Below are 21176 nucleotides of genomic sequence, written 5' to 3'. Positions count from 1 at the left end.
TCTTCACAAACACATTTCTACTGAAATCACAGAACTCACTAATTATGATAAACGTTAGAATTTTCATCAGCCACTGCCTCTAAAGAAGACGTCAACCTTCAATAATGTATATAGAAACATAAGCAATAAAATGTAAACGCTTTTTCCCTTGTGATTGCTTTTGTCATTGGCATATGGGCATAAATTTACAAATACAATTATCATATGATACTGCATTAGTAGACCACATAAAACACAAGTAAAATTCATTGACCATACTTTATTATTCACAGAATTTCATACCATTCGTATTCAGTTTCAATAGAATCGTTACAACTCATAGCTGACGCTAATTGAATAAATATATTCAGTCTAAGATTAATAAATGTTTTTTTTTTCTTTCAACTCGATGCTAACCCTAATAAACAAAAACAACATACAAATAATCAAGATACATCAGGTACATGCAAGTGCTCCTGTTTTCAAAATGACACATCTGAAATTTCCTGGTTGTTACGTAAGTTCCGAACAGTACTAGTGAAGCATCAGGTTTGTATCAATCTAAGTTTTACTACAATTGCGACATAATCATAGCAAACAGTCGATTGCTCTTTACAGTGTTGGCAATGGCAACATTGAATAACCAGCTCCATTTATACATTTTCCACCGTGTTATCAATATTTAGAATACAACATATCAGAATAAGGGTTAACACAGATCAAATCAAATCATATCAGAATAAGAGTTCATACTAATCATACCAGTAATAACAATAATAATCTACTATAGTATAACAAGTACAACGAATAATAGACATCTATATGTAAAAATATACTCAAATAATGCCCAGAACTATTCTCTTTACGTATTGTGAAGGTTGGTGTCTTTTATACCATACATTGCGTTCTTTAAAGCTGCCCGGTTTGAAAACGTGACGTAGGCTTTAGTTCGCTTTCTTCAAACTCAACTCTTTGAATTTAAGTCCTCTTCTCCAGTCGTAATTTCGCCGGTCCCAAAACAGGGTTCCGAATGTTCTGCTCTCCCTTCTTCGATGATTGTAGCACACGTAGCAACGTTCTCTGGTGTCCCAGGTATGATCACGTTTTCTAACACTACAGGTACGGTAGCAACGTTTTCTGACGTTACAGGTAAGGTAGCAACGTTTTCTGACGTTTCGGGTAGGACAGCAACGTTTTTCGACGCTCCAGGTAGAACAGTTACGTCTTCCTGCGCTTCGGGTAGGACAGTAGAGCTTTCCGACGTTCCAGGTTGGAGAGTAACGTTATTCGACGTTCCAGATGTGACAATAATGTTTTCTGACGTTCCAGGCAGGATAGAAACGTTTTCGGATGTTCCAGGTAGGACAGTAACGTGTTCAGACGTTCCATGTATGGCAGTTACGTTTTCCGACTGCAGGACAATGGCGTTTTCTGACGTAACGTGTTCTGACGTCGAAGGCATGCAGGTGATATCTGTGTCATCTGATCTACCTGTACAGTCTGTCATGCCATAAGCAGTCTAGATCTGGTCTCCACTGACGCTCTTTACGACCGACACATTCTGCATTCTAGAGTCCACAACAGCGACCGTCTCCGGGCCACTCTTATAGAGCAATGTTTCATCGGTTATGTTCTTTGTTGTGGGTAGATTGACTTCGGCTGTAGCAGCGTAGAAAGTACAAGATCCCATGTTGTCGTTTTCACCGTTCTCGTTTTGAAAATCTTGTTCTGAATCAGTTTCAGTGTCATCTTTTATTTCACAGTAGCTGTGCCCGGCTGCATCGTACACTTCGTCTTCGTTAATTTGGTTGTAAAAATTGTCGCTTGTTTGACAGGCGCCCCGCGTGCTCGCTCCTTGGGCCGTTGTTTCTGAGGAACCGCCCTGATACAGTTGATTACTTTGAACTGTAGATACAAGAAAGTTTGTTCTGCTTCTTAGCAGATGGTTATTACTTTGACGTCTTTTGATGTAGCAAAACAAAGTAATTGCAAAAGCGCACATTGCAGCAGCTGAAACTGCCAACAGCAGACCCAATGTTACTTGAAACAGGTAAAAGGTATTAGACGTTTTTGTAGTTTCTACTCTGCTAGGATTTGTATGCGTTTGTGTGACGGAAAATAGAGATATTCCTGTGATAGTGTTTACAGCACTATCCAGTGTTCGTGAGATGATAGGTTTGGTTACATTCAATGAAGGTACGGATGTTGTATTTTCCGGTGTACCTGTGATATGGTCGATATCCTCTGATACGTCCACGAACGAAGTGTTCGTTTCTACAGTCGAGACGGTGCCATTGACAGCAATGTCCCCCGCAAAGCACACACTATTGTCTGCTTGCTGTACATTACTGGACACGTTGAAGAACGAAACGTCCCGTTGGTGATGGAAAATGACATGGCAGGACACAGGAAATGTATGAGGATGTCCTCCACCGTCGTCACTATCTGTAGCTTCATTTGCAGATTCCTCCATTTCTGAGACAGTTATTTCCTTTTCCATTGTAGGCACCACTAAGCCAAATGTACCTTTTCTATTTAGTCCAGGACCTGGTTTACCGATTGGACGCAAACTATTCACTCGCAGTTCGCTAGAGGGCGCACCTTTGAAGGCCAATTTTAGGCCACCTGATGAGTGCCATGCTTCCGAACATCGTGCCGGGTGCAAAGAATCTCCACTGTCCGTGGCTATCACGACGAAAGGAGAGTGCGCTGTGAAACGCCCGGGTCTGTCTTTCTCCGAGAACGGCTTACACCGAGAGTGTGGTGTGATTGGGGCTTTTGACAGCTTGCCAAGCCAGGCCATGGTGAATTGTTCATCGCTAGCATCATAATAGATATCTAGAACGATGCCTACCATCTCCAATCGCATCCAATGTCTTGTTTGGTCGTCACAGTTTTGAAACACGACGTCCCATGACGTGCTGTGGTCCGCGTGCAGCCCGTAAGCCATACCGAATACGGCTCTGCTCAAGTTCGGTATAGCTAAGAGCGCTTCCTTGTCCAAACATGTTACACCGTTGCCAGTTAGATCCAGAAACTGCAGTTTCTGCAAAGGCTCAAACGCATTGCGTGGGATCGCCTGGATTTTGTTTGCACGTAGGATTAATGTGTTGAGCTTAACCAAACCAGTAAACCAGTCCCTTCGTAGATATTGCAAAGCGTTGCCCTCTAGGTCTAGTGAATGTAGATTGTTCTGATTTTCAAAACACGAGGGCTCCAGACTAGAAATGTGGTTGTGAGACAAGGAAAGCTTTTGGAGCAATCTGCCAATCGGCGAATACGAAAAGGCGTACCAGTTTTTAGGAACGTATTTCAACATATTGTGATCTAGATTCAAATCTCGTAAAGCAAAGAAATTACTGAATGCAGCGTTGCCTATCTCCTGTATACTTGCGTTGACAAGAAAAAGACTTGTTAAGGTTGTAGCGTGAAGCATAGCTAGTTTTTCCGAAGACAATGTCCCAAACCACTGAATATGAAGATCTCTCAACACGAGCAATTTCACCCGCGGAAAACACTTCCCTGTCGGCATATCTACCCGCTTGTTTTGGCATGAGACGCACAGCTTGTCGTCGTCAGAAAGATTGGGAAATTGCTGTCCGTTGGTTTGACTAAGTAGTTTGTCGGCGAACACGCACGAACTCAGCGCTTTCCTTTCGCACGTAGGAAAACACGACTCGGGGGCAGATCGGCCGCACATGGCTGATATAGCAAGAATGATCAGAAGTCGACTGACTATCTTATGCTGAAAATTCGCCTGCATTTTGAACCAGAACGGCTTGTTATAGATATCGATACTTGGTTGTTGTTTTTTGCCTGTTCCTGTCAAAGATGCTGGCCTTGTTATAGCTCTTTGGCTAGTTAAGCAGACCGGGCTGTAAGTGTCTGGTAGATTAACCGGGAACTCTAACAATGAAAATAGAAAAACGTACTTCTTTCTTTTGCAAGTAGCTCAGTCTTCCATTTTGTAGAAAGAACCGTAAAGTCCAAAAGAATTTGGATGTGTTCTGCCAACCCTTTGTTTATAGCTGTCTGTGAGATAAGCAGATCTGGCCGGCTGTACGTTTCTCACCGGGAACTAAAACAATAAAAATATAAAATTGAAAGGCGTACTGATTTCTTTTGCAAGCAGTTCAGACTTCCGTTTTGTAGAAAGAATCGTAAAATCCAAAGGAATTTGGATGTATTCTGCCTAGTACCCTTTGTTTATAGGTGTCGGTTAGTTGAGGCAGACCTGGCCGGCTGTACGTTTCTCACCGGGAACTAAAACAATAGAAATATAAAATTGAAAGACGTACTTAATTCTTTTGCAAGCAGTTCAGACTTTCGTTTTGTAGAAAGAATCGTAAAATCCAAAGGAATTTGGATGTATTCTGCCTAGTACCCTTTGTTTATAGGTGTCGGCTTGTTGGGCAGACCTGGCCGGCTGTACGTGTCTCGCAGTTTAACCGGGAACTAAAACAATAGAAACATAAAATTGAAAGACGTACTTATTGCTTTTGCAATTAGTTATGTTTTGTTGAAAGAATCGTAGAATTCAAAAGGTTCAATTGCCAATGAAAACAGTTGTTGTTGACACCTTGATTGATCTTTGTCGAGAGTTGCAGATGACGTATCCTCAAGGGAAGATTTATTGACAATCTCGAGATAAATCCTCCTTGAAATATATTTTGTTACTCCCCTCGCCCAAACGCAAGATCTCGCGTTTAAAACAACAAAGTCTTTGTACCTTACTCCCTTGCGTCGACGTGAATCAGTTCAAGGCCGTTGAATCTTCCGAAGCGATGGCAGGACGCGGCCGGCGAACCTTGCTCGGCTGCCCGCTGGATTTTTAGGCGTTGCCGCTGCTGTAGGTCGATCTGACACAGTCTACAGACGACGAAAATCGTAACAACTTTGCTCCGGCTCCAAGTCTATTGTCTGGTCTAAAATTTTTATGAGACGGTTTGGCCAGACTTCGCACACGCAGTGGCAAACTCAACTTTATAATAAATTGTACTGACTCAAAAGAAAGCTAAACAATGTGTCACCAAGCCAGCTTCAAAACATCGAATTTATTCGAAACCACAGACTGATTAAGATATACTATAGATTAAACGATTGGAACAACGAGTTTCAATCTGTATTTTTCTTTGTGGGATTAAATGTTCGGCAGATTAAACACCTGGAGGCAGGACTTAGAAGTTGATGCGCCTCCACGTGGCTACACGTGCAGGGGGCAGCTGATGGAGAAGGGCCAAGACTGAAACAGATTGAGGGACCTATTCCTTGGTCTATACCAAAGTATGGTCTGTAGGCGTAAGTAAAATGTTCGTCCATCGTGCGTTGATGCGGTCTTGTCCTTCGGGTCCGAGCGTGGCTGATGAGCCCGGCACGGAACTACCGGCCGCAAACGTTGCACTGAAGATCTGGTGCCGCATTAAGTAAGATCAAAAGATCAGATTTAGCGCTTTGAGACCAGGGTTTCTATTTTCCTTTTGCGTCATAAGCTGATCGGTAGATGAAAAGATTACATGAGGTCCTTTGAAAGGCCTGTATTTCTAAACGGCTGACTTAGAAAAAATCCAGGTAAGCCAGGTATCCCACCTGGTGACTTACACACCTGTGCACAGCACGTGCCAGGTAATTCCTACTTAAGGTTTCAAAAGACGAGAATAGCTGTTTGTTTAATTTAACTCTGTTTCTGAGGTTGTGCAAAATCAGTTTTAGTTTTCAATAAGGATAAAACATCACATGAATCAGCTCAAGTTCTTATGTAAAGGCATGAATCTGATTGTTTAACTCTCTGCGACATACCGTTATATCCAATTTACAACGCAGACGAAAGACAAAGGCCATAGTTTAATACGTTCGCGAAGCCAAACCGAAAGAAAATATGTTGTCTAGGGAACATCACCCTCTTTTTCACCACATTAGATCTAAAGAATTTAGATGTATATCAAAATAATGTGGTACGTTTCCGATTTTTTTCTCCTTGAAAAGCTATCTCTGATACATATTCAAAACTTTCACACGTGTACATGCGCACATGTGCTGCACCAGTAATCCATGGTCGTTTCTTAGGCCAGCGGGGTTATCGCCCTGTAGTACGAATATCTGTTTTAAAAGTAGAAATGAAACATCTACAGACAATACTGTCCAAGAAGACTACGAAGGGGCCGATAACATCTTGTCTTTGTGGGCAGGTGGTGAATTTATTATGTCGATGAAAAGATTATCTCAGGAATCGCTATTTTTGTATATGTTGTGAATAAGTATCATTCTATGTAGATGACAGTAAAATTTTAATTTGATGTAGGGATATGTTCTAAACAATTGTATTCCCAGTTCAATTCAGCGCGCGCTGTGAGGCTGTGCATTTTTTATAAAGAATAAACCATAACCACTTCTACCATGTACCATAGCAACATGTAGAACTTAGTAGAGGCTAGTTGGAGAGAGAAAAACGCAGGAATATGGTTATTGATAACTACTAGAGATGTATCTGAAACCATAGAAGCCCTCTTATGATACCCCAGTTATACCCCAGCAGGGGGTTTTAGGGGGTTACGAAGAAGAAGGAGACGAAGAAGAAACGGTCAACAATCTTGACTGCCAAGAAAAGATGCAGTCGAGGTTAGCGAAGTCATTCTGTGAGACTATCATTGGTTCCATGGATAGACCGTCATAACTAGGCAACTACAAAATATTACGAGAAATAAAGATATTATGCTAACTATCGATCTTTCTATTTATTTATTTATTTACTTATATCTGTGCACATGTTCTTAGATGTCTTCAAACGCAACCAAGAGATATTAATATACATGTAACATTTAAACGTTACTTGTATTTACAAATGTAGCGTTACTGTATTTACAAATGTTCTGTCTACTACCTAACTGAATGCAACAAGCAGAAGCATTCATTCATGTGAAACCTATACATTTTCTCAGTGGTTAATGATGAAATTCCAATGATTGTGGCACATATGGGAGGGACATATCATCAAGTAATTTTGTAGGAAGAGGCTTTTGCACCATGCAGCAGCGCATTCTGGCGAATCTCAGTAAATCTGCAGGCGCTAACAGGCTGTTACGAGAGTGCGCATGCGCGTGCGGCGTGGCGCTTAGTTCGTAATTTCCAAGATGGCGGCACATCTCAGACCGTACGAAGTTTTCTGGACGAAAGACGGTGAGATTTTTTACCGATTTTAGGTGTTTTTACCCTAATTAGATAGGCGATTTACTACTTGAGGTGTAGCTGATAAGTGGACAGATGAATTTAGTAATCTAATCAGTTAATTGGTGAAATGGCGGCACCGTTAACAGATTGTTTACGTTTTAAGATTTTACCGGCAGTTTTTTGTTGACGTTTGATCGATAAGAAATTTCGAACTCTGGACTCTGCAAATTTGTGTCCCGGCAGGCTTCCGCTCAGAATCATGAAACAGAGATTTTCGAGGAAAAAAATCCTTATAGTTTATAGGAAGCAGAGAAAACTAAAACGACCAGTATGATCATACCTACTAGTATATGATTTTGCCCCCCTCCCCCTTTAAATAAGGGAATTGTATGTAATGGAAAAGTTGTCTATGGTATGGGCAAAATTTTCAAAAGCGGGTCGTGTGGAATAGATGCATTCGCTGTTGTTTATATTGATATTAATGTCACAGTGAGTTTTACCTGACAGCAAAGTATATTTTTTCAAAGGGAAAGTCACTCATCTTACTTTGTTAGTTCTAAATTGTAGAGATTCTTGATTCTATACAAATATCTATGATATAGATATACCTGTGCTGAATATATAAATAATAAAGTCTGCCTACCATGACAGCTGTTCCTATTCGTATACTCTTTCTTCATATTGGCATCATTACTACTAGTAGATATATCATTGTACTCTAGTTGAAATCCAAGTGTCAGAAAATATGATCATATGATTGTTAAATTGAAAGTTAGCTTTAGAATTTTATATTCAATTTATGAAGAAAGACAGTAGGGTTTGTAACTAGGCTCTGTTGTCCTTTTTTTCTTTATCTTATGTTGTGCGGCCATTTTTTTTTTCTTTGCACCAAATTCTTTAAGCTAACTACTCCAGTGCACCTTTCCCCCCTCCCCTAAAAAAAATTTGAGCTTGTTTGGATCATGTTAATACAATGTACCTGTGTTGTGAGTTATTACACATACAACACATGTCTCATGTTATGTGCCACATGTGTTGTCCCTTGGGATTTTTTGATGCCACATGTGTTGTCCCATGGGATTTTTTGATAATCTACTTATCAATGAGCCAGATTCAGGGATAGAATAGGTGAAACAAAGGAGCCTTTGTTATGATACTTGTTGCTTCTCAGTACTAGTATACCAGGTGTTGCAGTCTGGAAAGGAGACTAATTCTCTACTAGTAGTAACTAAGAATGTGTTTTCTCATCTCTTTGTAAATAAGAGATCACCAAAACATGTTTTCTCATTGTACTATTGTTTTTCAGTCACTGATGAAGAGAACTCCCTTGTCCATGTGCCAGGTAACTGTGACTTGTCCACTTTATTTTAATCACTTTATTTCATCTTAATGGAAAGAGTATGTTGGTTAAACCAAGGAGGTTAAACACACATTGCCACCAGTGTACTAGTACACAAAATGTAGTCCCATGCTTTAATTGCTTTTATCATTTTTATGTTATACCTGTGACACAAAAACGTTCGATTCGGGTGTTACGGACCGTGTTATAACTTTCCGTATCATACAGGTTCTAAGTTGTATCATACAGGCTTCCTTTGAGTAAATCGAACTATTTCAAACGGGGCTAATATGACATGGACACTGGTTGAAAAATCGAATACCGGATTCGGACGTTAGAAATGTAATAGAATTGCTGTTTTTACAATCTTTTGTTCGAGGACACAACATTTTCTCAACTTCTGGTGCATTTCGCATAAAAAATATGTGTTTTGTGTTTTCTCAGGTGTGTTTCCTCGGCCCCAGCCTTCCTGCGGGTCGGATCGCCATCCGGCCTTCAGCTGTTGGGCGATCCTTCCCGCGGTCGGGCTGGTACCTCGGGTGATACGGAATACACCATGTTATATTCTATATTTACAGCTGTATGGCCGAAGGGCTAAAGATTTATGGATATAGGCGCTGCCCTATGCACCATTCAGTTTTAGTTGAAGTCCTTCCCTCATCAGATGGTGCATAGGGCAGCACCTAATCTCCATTTCTGTAACCTTGGGCCACACAACTTTGTGCAATCACTACAGCAGGGGGCTAGTCCACTGGTCTTTCGTTTTGAGGCTACAAACTTCAACTTGCTGAAGACCTTTGTAGCTTATATACTCATTTTTCACTTGAGTGAGGAAAGTCGTGTAAAGTGCCTTTACCAAGGACACAAGATCGGTGACACGGCGGGGTTCGAACTCAGAACCTTCTGGACCTGAGTCAAACGTGCTGCCGATTGCGCCACGCGGTCCCACAATGGTGATGGTACTAGTATGAGCTCAACTGCCATAGCTTTTAACAGAGAAAGCAGCATGTACCATTTTTTTTAAGTCTTGGGTATGACTCAGCCAGGGATTGACTGAATACAACTTTTTTCATAAGGAATCTAACACTCTTCCCACTTAAGCCATTTCACTGGTCTGCACAATATGATGCAGGAGTGATTTTAACTTAACTTTGTACTTCATAACCTTTACATTTTGCTCTTTTCCAAGGTGTAACTGATATCGGCAACAAGAGACCACAGAAGAGGGTGCCGGGAAGGAGATCACGTGATCTTGATCCCAGGATGCCCAGCCCAACGGCACACAGCACGCCAGAGAGGGACGACAACAGCACAAAGCATTCTGGGATAGAAGCAGAGGACAGTGGGAAGGAGGTGGAGGATTCCATCATCAAACATCAAAAAGAGAAGATTATCAAGGTACAATTTTTGCCCCCTAGCAGCTTGCTTTAGAAATGCCATCAATGTAGGTTTCTGTAGTTATGTGGGTGTAGATATTGAGCATTCTGGGTTTTTGTGTTGTACTATTGCTTTTTAATTTTATTCGTTGATCTTTTAAACAATTAAGTAGTCCCAACTAGTACGTAACATTTAAACTTTACTGATTTCCAGGGAAGCCCACATACAAAGTACAAGAATAGGGTATGGTAAACTATATGTTTAGAAACAATTCAATGTCTACTACAACTGAATAAGATTTTTTAATTGATGTCACTCGCAAGTCAAGTCTGGGCGTATAATCTCCAAATTTTATTCAGTTGTTGAGATTGTTTTTAGGTACATAGAGTACTAGTATTCAAATACAATTCAATCTTTACAACTGGATAAAAACGGATATCTATTTCCGGACGTTTCGAGTGACATCCATCACTCTTCTTCAGCTTTGAAAGAATGAACTAGTCAGAACAATTCAATACCAGTACAGCTAACTAGAAAAACTGGTTTAACCACTAAATCGTTAGGATAGAAGCAGAGGACAGTGGGAAGGAGGTGGAGGATTCCATCATCAAACAACAGAATGAGAAGATTATCAACCTTTTGCTTACGATCCTAACGATTTAGTGGTTAAACCAGTTTTTCTAGTTAGCTGTACTGGTATTGAATTGTTCTGACTAGTTCATTCTTTCAAAGCTGAAGAAGAGTGATGGATGTCACTCGAAACGTCCGGAAATAGATATCCGTTTTTATCCAGTTGTAGAGATTGAATTGTATTTGAATATTGCTTACCTGGATGTCTAACCTTCATAAACGTATAGAGTACTAGTACGTAGCAGAAAATAGATAATAAGTACATTTGTTTTCATACTTGTTAATGTTCTGTAACTATTTCCCCCAGAATGGCAGTGCTGAGAGTAAGAAGCCAGCCTTGAAGGACCTGAGAATAGAAGACAAGAAGAGGGTGGCTAATCTCATCAAGGAACTGGCAAAGTATGGACAAGATTTTCTGTCTTGTTTTGATGTTCATGTAGACAGCCTCCTTCATCCCCCATACAAAGCAGATTCTGTTCAGTTTCTAGTCCTTTGACTTCTTAAGTGAGACAGTATTTACAGATATGCAATTTGATGAGCTTTTTTATTGTGTTGGGACAAAGTTTTGCCAGTCAGTGATTGCTAAACCAACACCTACCAGGACTCGAAATACTGGGTGCACCCAGGTGCACCCCAATTTTTTCCTGTGGGTGTACTAGTGCACACAAATATTTTCATAGACTTATGTATGTAAAGGTATCAAAGTATACTAGTATACATGATATTTTTCACATCTAAAAAGTGTTCAAAGATAATATAAATGTCTGTCATGGTACTTGTTTAAGAATTTGATAGCTTGTAAGTAAGTTTAGGATTTCTGACATTCTACTTAGATTTAAGTGGTGCACCCAAAAAGTTTTTGGTGCACCCAATTTTTAAAGCTGGGTGCACCAGTGCACCTAACCCCAAAAATGAATTTCGAGCCCTGCATATGATCGTTTAACTTTTTTGAAATGCTACAACACAACACACGCAGAGCAGCATTCAGCCAATGCTGGTCCCTTGCACTGCACATCACACAGACAAGCCTCTAGAAACACAGCTACACCTTCCTTAACCCCAGCTTATAAAAAATGTCTTGTTTTTCCTACAGAGTCGGAGAAGAGAAGGAGAAAGCCGTGGAGACCTTACAGACAGAAAGACAGACGTACGGACAGAAGTTACAACAGTTAGAACAGGAGCACCAGAAAACCCTGCAGGCCATACAGGACCAGTATCAGCACCTGGCTCAGGAGAGGGACCACATACAGTCTCGGGCAGCCATGGCAGAGGTAGGCCACTCAGGGCTCGAAATACTTTTACCGGCTTAGAGGCGAGAGAAGCCGTTCGTTCAACGGTTTGGTTTGCATGGATGCATGGATCGGTCAATTTAACCAAACTCTTCTTATAGCCCTTCTATACGCGCGATTATGCAATGGAGTTAGCGTGGCCGAGCGGTCTACGCGCTGGGTGGATATAGCGATTTGCTTTTGCAGCCGTGGATTGTGGGTTTGAACCCCACTTGTAACAATTTTTTTCTTTGTTAGACAAATCTCATGTAATGTTTTTTGAATAGAAGACAGACCAATTCAGTAATTCGATGTTTAAAAACTCTTTTTTCATGTGATTTTGTTTATCATTTTTCCAAAATACGCACCAGCCAGCTTTTTTCAGAAGCTTTCTTGTTCTGAACACCTGCACTGGTGCAGGTAACCTTGAAAATTACCTGCACCAGACAAATTTCACCTGCACCACCCTGAATTTAGGAAATATGGATCATACTAGAATTGTTGAGGAACCTTAAAGTTTGTTATTTTTCTTTTATACACAGTAGGTGGTAATAGTCAATGCAGCTAATAACAATCCACATACACCGACATCATTCATAGGACATTTATGTATAAAACCCAGTACATGGACCATTGTAGGTTCGGTGCAGGTAGACACTAGAAATACCAGCACAGCCCCAATTTTACCTGCACTAACGTGCATATGCAGGTGGTATTTCGAGCCCTGCCACTGCATGAGCAGTTATTTTTGGCCTTGGTTTGGGGCTATTTTGTGTTTTTTTTGTAGAATTGTAGCCCAATGACCAGATGGAAACAGAGGGCTGGGAGAGAAACTTACAGGGCTCAAAATACCACCTGCTTATGCAGGTTAGTGCCGGTGGAATTGGAGCTGTGCAGGTGTTTCTGGTGTCTACCTGCACCTAACCTGCACTGGTCCATGTACCGTGTTTTATACATAAATGTCCTATGATTAGGTGTGTATTAATTGCTATTAGCTGCATTGATAATATTATAAAAGAAAAGAATGGCAATGGTTCCTGAACAATTTTAGTACATTTATGATTCAGACTTCCTAAGTTGAGAGTGGTGCAGGTAGAATTTGTCTGGTGCAGGTAACTTTCAATGTTACCTTCACCAGTGAAATTTCGAGCCCTGCAACTTAGTAAGCTATATCTGACTAAATTCATTTCCCCAAACTGCATATATCAAGTTTCAGGCTTTTCCTCAGAGTCTGGGAGTGACTCAGCTCTCTTTTAATGTTGACATTCCAGTTTAGCATTTTTTTTTATCCTATAACCAGCAAGTTATGATTATCATTTATATATAAGTTTTGCCTGACAGGAGCAAAACAGAAATTTAGATCAATTTTTGCCACTGTGACAGTAACTCCCTCTGGCAAGTATTGTTTCCAGAGTTTTTAGTTCTTTGTGATATACACAAGAAATAAATTTGAAAAAGGACTTTGGCTTTTGAGAAAGAAAAGGTGTAAAATATGGTCTCTCACTGCTGTTCCAGCAACAGTACCAGGAGACCCAGGCCTTGCTGACTTTGTACCAGCGACAGATCACAGAACAGCAGGAGATGGTCAACGAGAAGCTGAATGAGTCGCTCAATGAGCTGCTATCTTCACCAAGGAGGTTGTCACCACAGGTGAATTGCTCAGCGTTAAAATGAGGAAAATCATTCTTTGCAAAAAATTGTTGGATTGTAATAGTCAGCTATTCTTTATACCAGGACCACTGCGCAGGGTCCATACTGGTTAGACTACACACATTGATTATCATGGAAACTCATCCGTGTTGGTAGTTATCATAGTGCAATGCTGAACTTTTTTCAAACACAAAGGAATACACTTATCAAATTTTCAATGACCACTTTCACCATCTTTAGGATCAAAACTGATGACCAATCACATTAGAACTTAAACTCGTGAGTGTAACAGACACATGATCTTATTAACGTGGTCTTATGAATACGCGACATCAGCAATTGGTAAAACGTGCCAGGAAGTTTATAATGCCCAGTGCCACTTTTTTGTTCATTAATGATCATGACTGGAGTGCCCCGATGTATATGGCTTACCTTGTAAGAGGTATACGGGACTATTTTGTAAGAGGAGGCCATATACGTCTGGATACTCCAATATGTAAGCGGTGACACATCTTGCTGCAGTACAAAGTGAACCAGTCAGAATTGCCCTGAGGAAGGTGACAGACAGTCACAAAAACATTGGTGGAAATAAAGCTGTGGTTGTGTAAAAAACAGTCTCTTTATTCAGTGACATACCAACCTGATGTTTACTGTTCATGGATGCTCTGAGGTTTTCCTCTTTTTGTTCAGAATAGTTCAAGAGTTTTCTGACAAAAAAATCTAATTTGTATGTTCCTCAGGTGCCAGAAACTGTACCGCATACAGCAATGCCTGCGTCTACTGTAGGGTTCACACCACCTCAGAGGTTAGACAGGGGTGTACAGGATCCTGTCCCTCCACAGAGGTATGCCAACCTCTACACCCCTCAAGTCAACATGGTACAGCCTGGTGCTGAGGTCTCTTTGAGAGGAATGTCCCGCGTGGGACCTACCACTCATGGGAAACAGGGGGAAACAGACCTCAGTGGTTCTTATAGGTAAAAAAAAATACCTGATTTTTTTCCAGTTAGTGTTGAATTATGAAATGTTATGATTCAGACTCTTTTTTATGCTTACAAGCTGTAATTTATTCATGTTTTTGACATTTTATGTATTTTTATTCCAGGCCAAAGGAGTGCACAGTTCCATCCAGAGATGTGATTTACTCTGACAATGAAGACACAGTGTACACAGGTAACTGATTGTGACAACCAATGAATAAAGAGACTCTTTTTACACAAACAATGCTTTATTCTCATCGACGTTTCGGTGACTGTCTGTCACCTTCTTAAGGGCAATTCTGACTGGTTCACATTGTACTGCAGGACAGGTGTCGCTGCTCATTTAGATGCGGTCACAAATCTTAAAGTATTTGCATATGTACAGGCAACGTTGGTGAGAATAAAAAGCATTGGTTGTGTAAAAAGAGTCTCTTTATTCAGTGACATACCAACCTGATGAAATTATTCCCATTTTGTGTTAATTTTCTTCTCAGGCCCGAGATAAAAATCTTGTGTTTCCTGTTTCCCTACCTACCCTAGAAAAACTTGCCAATCCAAGACTTTTTTTGGGTGGGCAGTGGAGTCACATAGCTCCCAGTAACACTGCTTGTCGTATCTAATGAAGGATAAATGTACATTGTATCTATAATGCACAAAATTAAAGTTTGACATTGAAATACAAGTGTCATCATGCATTTCATCTTACTGTTCAACTGTATTGTAATGTGTATCACTATAGAAACTTGGCCAGCCTTAAAAAAATTACAAGTTAAAAAGATAATCCTTGCCTACCAAACTTTTTTCAGGACTGAAACAAGAAACACAACTTTTTTTCTGGGCCTCATTCAGTTTTTAAAAGATGGTTTGCACTGTGTAACTTTAAGCACTTGACGTGTCTTACAGGAAAGTATGCTGTCCACTATTACATGGACCATCCAGAGAGGATCCAGTCCAACCTCCCGCCCGGCGCGTTACCGTCTGACCGGCCCGCCCCTCCCCAGTACAACTCCGTCATTCCCTCACACGACCCCGAAACACACAGCGCTCACAGCGCCAGTTCGGTCATCTCTTCCGTGCGATCCACACCGCCCACGAACCATGATCTGCCCAAACCATCGTCTTTGCCGGCAGAGACTTTCTTCCCCTACTCTAGCCAGCAGTCTAGTTCTCAGTACTCCTCTGCAGACTTCCAGCCGTTAAAACCCGAGCTGGATTTCGATTCGCAGTCGACGCAAGCAGGCCGCGAAATCGCATCTCAAATAAGGACTGAACAGCAGGGCTATGTGTACGACAAGTCACAGACAAATGGACACGCTCACTATAGAGTTGAACAAAACGGGATTGGTGCCCAAGTGCATCATGGGTTAATGGCAATGCATGATGGGAAGGATGGTACGGAGGAGGCGTTGTCACGGCAACAGGCGTGGGAACAGCAGAGAGAACAGCTGATGGCACAGAAGGAGAGACTGATAGAGGAGCAGGAGAGGTTGAGGAGGATGCTGGCAGCACAAGAGGACCAACTGAACCTGAAGAGGGCTCAGCTGCACAGACAACAGGTCAGTTAGATTATATATATTATGAATGAATGAACAAAAAATTGAATGAATGACAGTGAGCGAACACTTGACAGGAATAGCTGCAGTGGACGCTAACTCCAGAAATTAATGAAATGATAGATGAGCAGATGAATGGAATGTAAAGGATGAAGAGGGTGGGTCCAAGTACAGAACCTTGTGGAACACCCACGCGAAAAGACTTTGATTCGGATGTACTCTGAATAAGCAATAGATAAATAAATGGAATGAGATAGAAGGAAAGAAGAAAAAAACTGAATTGTTATGTAAAGAAGATTTAACTAATAAGTTTTGATCTGTTTTCTGACTTTGTACATTTTGTTTTGACTTCGACTTTGATTTGTACATTTCTTTTCCACCATCCAGGTAAGACATAAGGGCAGGCTGCAGTTCTTTGAGGAGATGGGGCGTTTTCCTTCCGACTCCAGCGTGGCTTCCTCAGTGCGCAGCTCTATCCCATCCACGGACCGTAAACTGCCCCGTGCGCCTGTCTCACGCCCATCCAGTCAGCCCCGCCAACCATCTCGAACATCGAAGGAATCCGGGAGAAGAAGAAACATGAAACGCCAACAAGAACTCCCCACGGATCCTAGAATGGATAATCCCAGTAGGCATGGTGTTGAACCGTTTGACTGGGACCACACCTATGACTACAGCCATCCCACCTACATACAGACAAACGTATCGCAGGAGGCCGGGGTTTCAGATCCATCCAGTCTGGGAAGAGGATACAGACAAGGGAAGCCCAGAACCGACATGCCTAGGTATTTCTTTTTGTGGTTACCAGTAATCAAAAACACTCAACATTACTAGTATTGCAGTGAGTCAGCTGTCAAATAGAAGAACTTTAAAGTTTAAGAAGAACTTTATTGCACGACAACTGTAGAGGATACAGTGTTTGGCAACTTGTACATACAATACATACAGAACAGTTTAACTACATGAGTTACTAGTATCTAGAAATATGAGGGAAAGAAAGAAGTGTCCCTAGTAAGTAATTAAGGATGTTATGAATCCCATGACAATGTATTGTATTACATGGTATTTCATCAGCATATTTCCATTTGATTTTTCTTGTATTGTTTGATTATTTTTTTCTCATGACAACTGACTAGTTTATTTTTCTTTCTATAAATACTTACATTTAGTCACAGTTCCTTAGTTATAGTACCCATATGCAGTAGTCAACTTCTAAATTGGAGTTATAATTATTGTAAAGGCTTTTGCTAGATTGATCCTTTTTTTTGCATTTTTATTTTTGTTTTGTAGGGATTAATTAGGGATTGGCAAAGGTATACCTTCTTCAAGCTGTTTCCAGTTCTCTCTTCCTGGTATTTTTATGTAAATTTTTCCACCTGTGTTGACACCTGTACAGGTACGATCAGTGGTTACAGGTGGACACAGACGGAACATCGGACCAGGTCTCCTCCCAGGAGCTGTCCCCACCCTCCACCAAGTACCCCCCCTCAGAACCCGGCTTCAAGTCTCCCGTAAGACTCTCCAAGCCTGAGACTACCGGGGGACCAGGGAAACAACAGGACACTCCTGTTACTGGTATGTTCCTCAATGATGTAAAGGTTGTTAAGATGATTGCAATCCCATGCCATAGTCACCTGGGTACCATCCAGAAAGTAGTTTGCTCCGGCATTCCTTATATACCATATACAGTCTCTTCAAGCACTGACATTCATTATACACTATATACAGTGATTGTTTGAATAGGCGTTCCAACACCAGACAAGCCCTCCATCCGCTTGCGGTAGGGCCTGTTGTTATTGAACGAGCGCTCTAGAACCCATTCCTTAATTCGCTCATTAACTGACGTAACCACCAAAAGGTTTGAATGCACAAGTCTCCAGACGGGTTGCAGAAGCGAACATAGGAGCAAACTACTATCCGAATGGTACCGAGGCTAATGCCATTATGATCATAGTATTTGTATCTTGTTTAAACCACGTTGATTTGAATATATGGATGACATCCTCTGGGAACCCCAAAGTGATGCGAGTGCATGAGAACAAATTTAAAACATATTGCAAAAAAGTTTGCTTTCATTATGAAGTCTAAGTGTTCAGAAAGGTTGAACATGTGATGGAACTCACAGGGCCTGGTACATCAAACAATAGATTCTTCATTTTTGTTCTTTTAGATCTTGTTTTTTGATTTTGGAATTGACTGTGGCATTCCTTGACATTACTATTCATTTTACAATACTTTTTTTTTTATTATGGTATATATTAGTTCCTTTTTGGAAATGGACGAAGATTAGCTAGCTGGCCACTTCTTATTGAGGTCATAAGGGAACAGTGGTGTCAAATTGTCTTAATAACTGGGGGCAGAAATGTCGATGTGAGAAGTTGAAGTTGAATGAATGGTTTATTTTTCGCGTCATGCGACATACAATAACATACAATGGCAGCCTTTATATCTCTCGGCTGAATTGCAGTATGTTTTACACATATTACAATTAAAATGAAAAACAATAGAGGTACATAATTCAACACAATGTCATTTTAAAAATAACAATAATTACTTTTAACATAACTGTATATACATTCAAGACTTATTCATAGCTAGCATTTTGAACTATTATTATTAAGCAAGTCGACAAGGTACGGCAGTGTAGTCTTCCTATACCTAGAAGTTCTACAGTGGAATTGTGTTATCTAGTGTTTGGACCTGAGGTTTCTGCCATGTAGGCTCACACGGTTTGGCGGTAGCCATTTTGAGAAAGACGGAGAGCTCAGCAAAGAGGTACCAAACTTTGTACAGAGTTCGTGTCGTCTGTTGCACAGAGACGGAAGTGACAACTGGACTAGAGCCATGTCATAGCTAGCAAAGGTGGAACCAAGAATTATGCGGCAAGCTCTTTTTTGCACGTTCTCTATGGCCCTAGACTGGGCACTAGTGATTCCTGGGTGCCATACCGGACACACGTATTCTAAGATAGGTCGTATAAATCCACAGAACACTAATGTCAAGTCAATAGAGTCTAGACCATGCCTCTTTAATACTCGTAGCAGGTACAGCCTGCGGCTGCCTTTGCTGACCATCATGTTGACGTGGATGTCCCACTTAAGGTTAGCTTGAAAGATCACCCCAAGGATCTTCGCGAATTCAACTACTTCAAGTGTTGTTGACTTAACAGTCACTACAGGTGGGGGAGGACGGTTTCGCATAAAGCATATTAGCAGTACAATGCACTTGGAGGGGTTCAGTTGCATGTAGTTGGCTTCTGTCCAATGAACAAGGTTGTCCACGTCAGTTTGCACTGTGGAGTCCTGTGTAACGTGCCTTGCCTCCGACAAAGACATGTCGTCAACGTACCTTATCTTGATTTCTTTTACAGAACCCATCCGAGCTGCTACAGCAGAGAAGGGGGTGGGGGGCGAGACTGCAGGGGATGATGGGAAGGAGCAGGAGAGGCCCAGGTCAAGGGTCAGCGATGCCAGCTCCATCAAGGGTTTTGCCTCCCTGTACCCAGGGGAGCAGAAGAACTCCCCAGGGACAGGTAGGAGTTAGCTAATGAGATTTTATCAGTAATGCCAAGGAGGTTACAAGTTTGTTTGTTTTTTTAATGGGAAAAAAATTCTTTAACTTAATGGAACCAACACCAAAAGAAAGATAAGGTTAACCCAAATTTGTCAGCCATGTCTGGGATGTTACTGCAGTAGTGGTCACTGTCTAATATTGGACAGAGACGGAGGAGGGGGTCGACATGGGATTCATTGTATACAACATGCCATTTAACTCCTCAACTGTTTTTTGTTGTGATTTAAGCCGTTTATGTACCCCAGACTTTTTGAAAAATTTATTTATAACTGTTGATCCAATTTGTTTTCTGAAAACATCCGAGAAGCAACAAATAGATTTAGTCTGGCCTAATGTTATTCAAAGCACAACTGAGCTTTCATGCAAAAATTGTAAAAAAAAAACTTTCTTGTTCTCAGTTGCAGGTACCACAGCAGACATGGCCACCTCCCCAGCCTACACAGAGTCCAGTGTACAGACAGACGGAGGTACTGTGTCTGTGGGCACCTCTCCTGTGCACTTCTCACAGATCAACTCACAGAACAAGCAAAGGCCTGCTAGCAGGTAGGAGGGTCAAAAAGGGGGAAGCTTGCCATATGTAGGATTCTTCCCAGGATTTTTTTCACAGCGTAGGGGGCATCTTAGCATAGCAAAGCAACATGGAAACCAAGGCATACTTTTACATTGTATGGGTATGGGGTGCCCTCTCCTGAAAATGTTTGCAATAAAATTTTGTAATCCTACAGATTGAAGCACTATTTCCTACATTTTGAGGGTCAGATTTAATGACATAAAGCCAACATTATGTACCTTGTTGGGAAACAACATTTAATGCCCCCTGCTCTGGTGGAAATACAAGGTACATGTGTAGGGGCCCAAATCACAGCATAGGCAATGCAATTCACTGCATGGGGATACAAATCACAGCATAGGGGCCCTCATTAACTGTACGTGCTGAACCCTGATCTGTATGACTGGTCAGACAGTTATCTTTTTAGATATAAAGCTCTTGCTTCTACATGATAGATCTACAGGAGAGCTGCATAGACTATCACATTATCATTTGGTGGAACTTTTTTTTTTTTTCTTATTTTGTCAAGTTTAAATAGGTTTCAACTTTTATTTTTAAAGATTCTAAGTGTCTTTTACCATCATTTTTTCATTTGTGGACTTCTATGAGTACAATAAAACAAACAAACAAATATATAATTTGGCTGATCTTTCAATTTGAAACTTGCAGCACTGGCAGCTTCTTGTCATCTTTGGTGGACATAGTGGACTTGGTGGATCGGAATTCCATCACGTCAGAACCTCCGTCATTGGGTAGTCATTCTGGACATCGCCATGGCAGCAGGGTCACGCCCCTTCACCATGGAAACAAGTCGTCACGTCCAAACAGCAGGCAACGTCCATGGACCGCACCATCTTCCGAGAAAAAGGGGGTGATAGGACATGGAAGGATTGGGTCAATAGGTCGGGAGGGGGGGTCAAGGTATGACAGGACTGCGCCATTGGGAAGGGAGGGGGTGTCGGGGTACGACCGGACTGTGCCATTAGGTCAGGAGGGGGTGACAGGGTATGATCGAGGTATCAGTCCAGACCTGTTTGCAGATGACGAAGAGGAAGAGTCCATTACGGAACAGGAGTCCAGAATTCTAGAGGAAGTCTTCTTCTTGAAGTAAACT

The 21176-nt window shown here is 41.3% G+C and overlaps 2 protein-coding genes across 2 annotated transcripts; both read left to right on the top strand.

Moving 5' to 3' along the window:
- Positions 1–7044: 7044 nt before the first annotated feature.
- Positions 7045–10985, top strand: LOC118411157 (protein hinderin-like). Its single transcript, XM_035813207.1, has 4 exons — positions 7045–7152; positions 8450–8485; positions 9672–9880; positions 10797–10985. Exons 1-4 carry the CDS (start codon positions 7107–7109, stop codon positions 10983–10985), a joined length of 480 nt encoding a protein of 159 aa, XP_035669100.1. The 5' UTR covers positions 7045–7106.
- Positions 10986–11562: 577 nt separating this feature from the next.
- On the top strand, positions 11563–21176 carry LOC118411156. The gene is made up of 10 exons (XM_035813206.1): positions 11563–11760; positions 13273–13407; positions 14148–14383; positions 14512–14579; positions 15290–15942; positions 16327–16724; positions 17336–17514; positions 19310–19471; positions 19911–20055; positions 20732–21176. The coding sequence occupies exons 1-10, from the start codon at positions 11563–11565 to the stop codon at positions 21171–21173; spliced, it is 2616 nt and encodes an 871-aa protein (XP_035669099.1). The 3' UTR covers positions 21174–21176.

Source organism: Branchiostoma floridae, chromosome 3, assembly GCF_000003815.2.
Source record: "Branchiostoma floridae strain S238N-H82 chromosome 3, Bfl_VNyyK, whole genome shotgun sequence".
In the NCBI taxonomy this organism is placed as follows: Eukaryota; Metazoa; Chordata; class Leptocardii; order Amphioxiformes; family Branchiostomatidae; genus Branchiostoma; species Branchiostoma floridae.
The sequence above is the reverse complement of the archived record's forward strand: the minus strand, read 5'-3'. Positions and strand labels throughout refer to the sequence as shown.

Excerpts from the sequence above, each read along its gene's own strand:
- LOC118411157 (XM_035813207.1), top strand. The coding sequence starts at position 7,107 with ATGGCGGCACATCTCAGACCGTACGAAGTTTTCTGGACGAAAGACG. Across the intron at positions 8,486-9,671 it reads CTCCCTTGTCCATGTGCCAG|GTGTAACTGATATCGGCAAC; the intron begins GTAACTGTGACT and ends CTCTTTTCCAAG. Across the intron at positions 9,881-10,796 it reads AAAAAGAGAAGATTATCAAG|AATGGCAGTGCTGAGAGTAA; the intron begins GTACAATTTTTG and ends TATTTCCCCCAG.
- LOC118411156 (XM_035813206.1), top strand. The coding sequence starts at position 11,563 with ATGTCTTGTTTTTCCTACAGAGTCGGAGAAGAGAAGGAGAAAGCCGTG. Across the intron at positions 14,384-14,511 it reads GACCTCAGTGGTTCTTATAG|GCCAAAGGAGTGCACAGTTC; the intron begins GTAAAAAAAAAT and ends TTTTTATTCCAG. Across the intron at positions 15,943-16,326 it reads CTCAGCTGCACAGACAACAG|GTAAGACATAAGGGCAGGCT; the intron begins GTCAGTTAGATT and ends TCCACCATCCAG.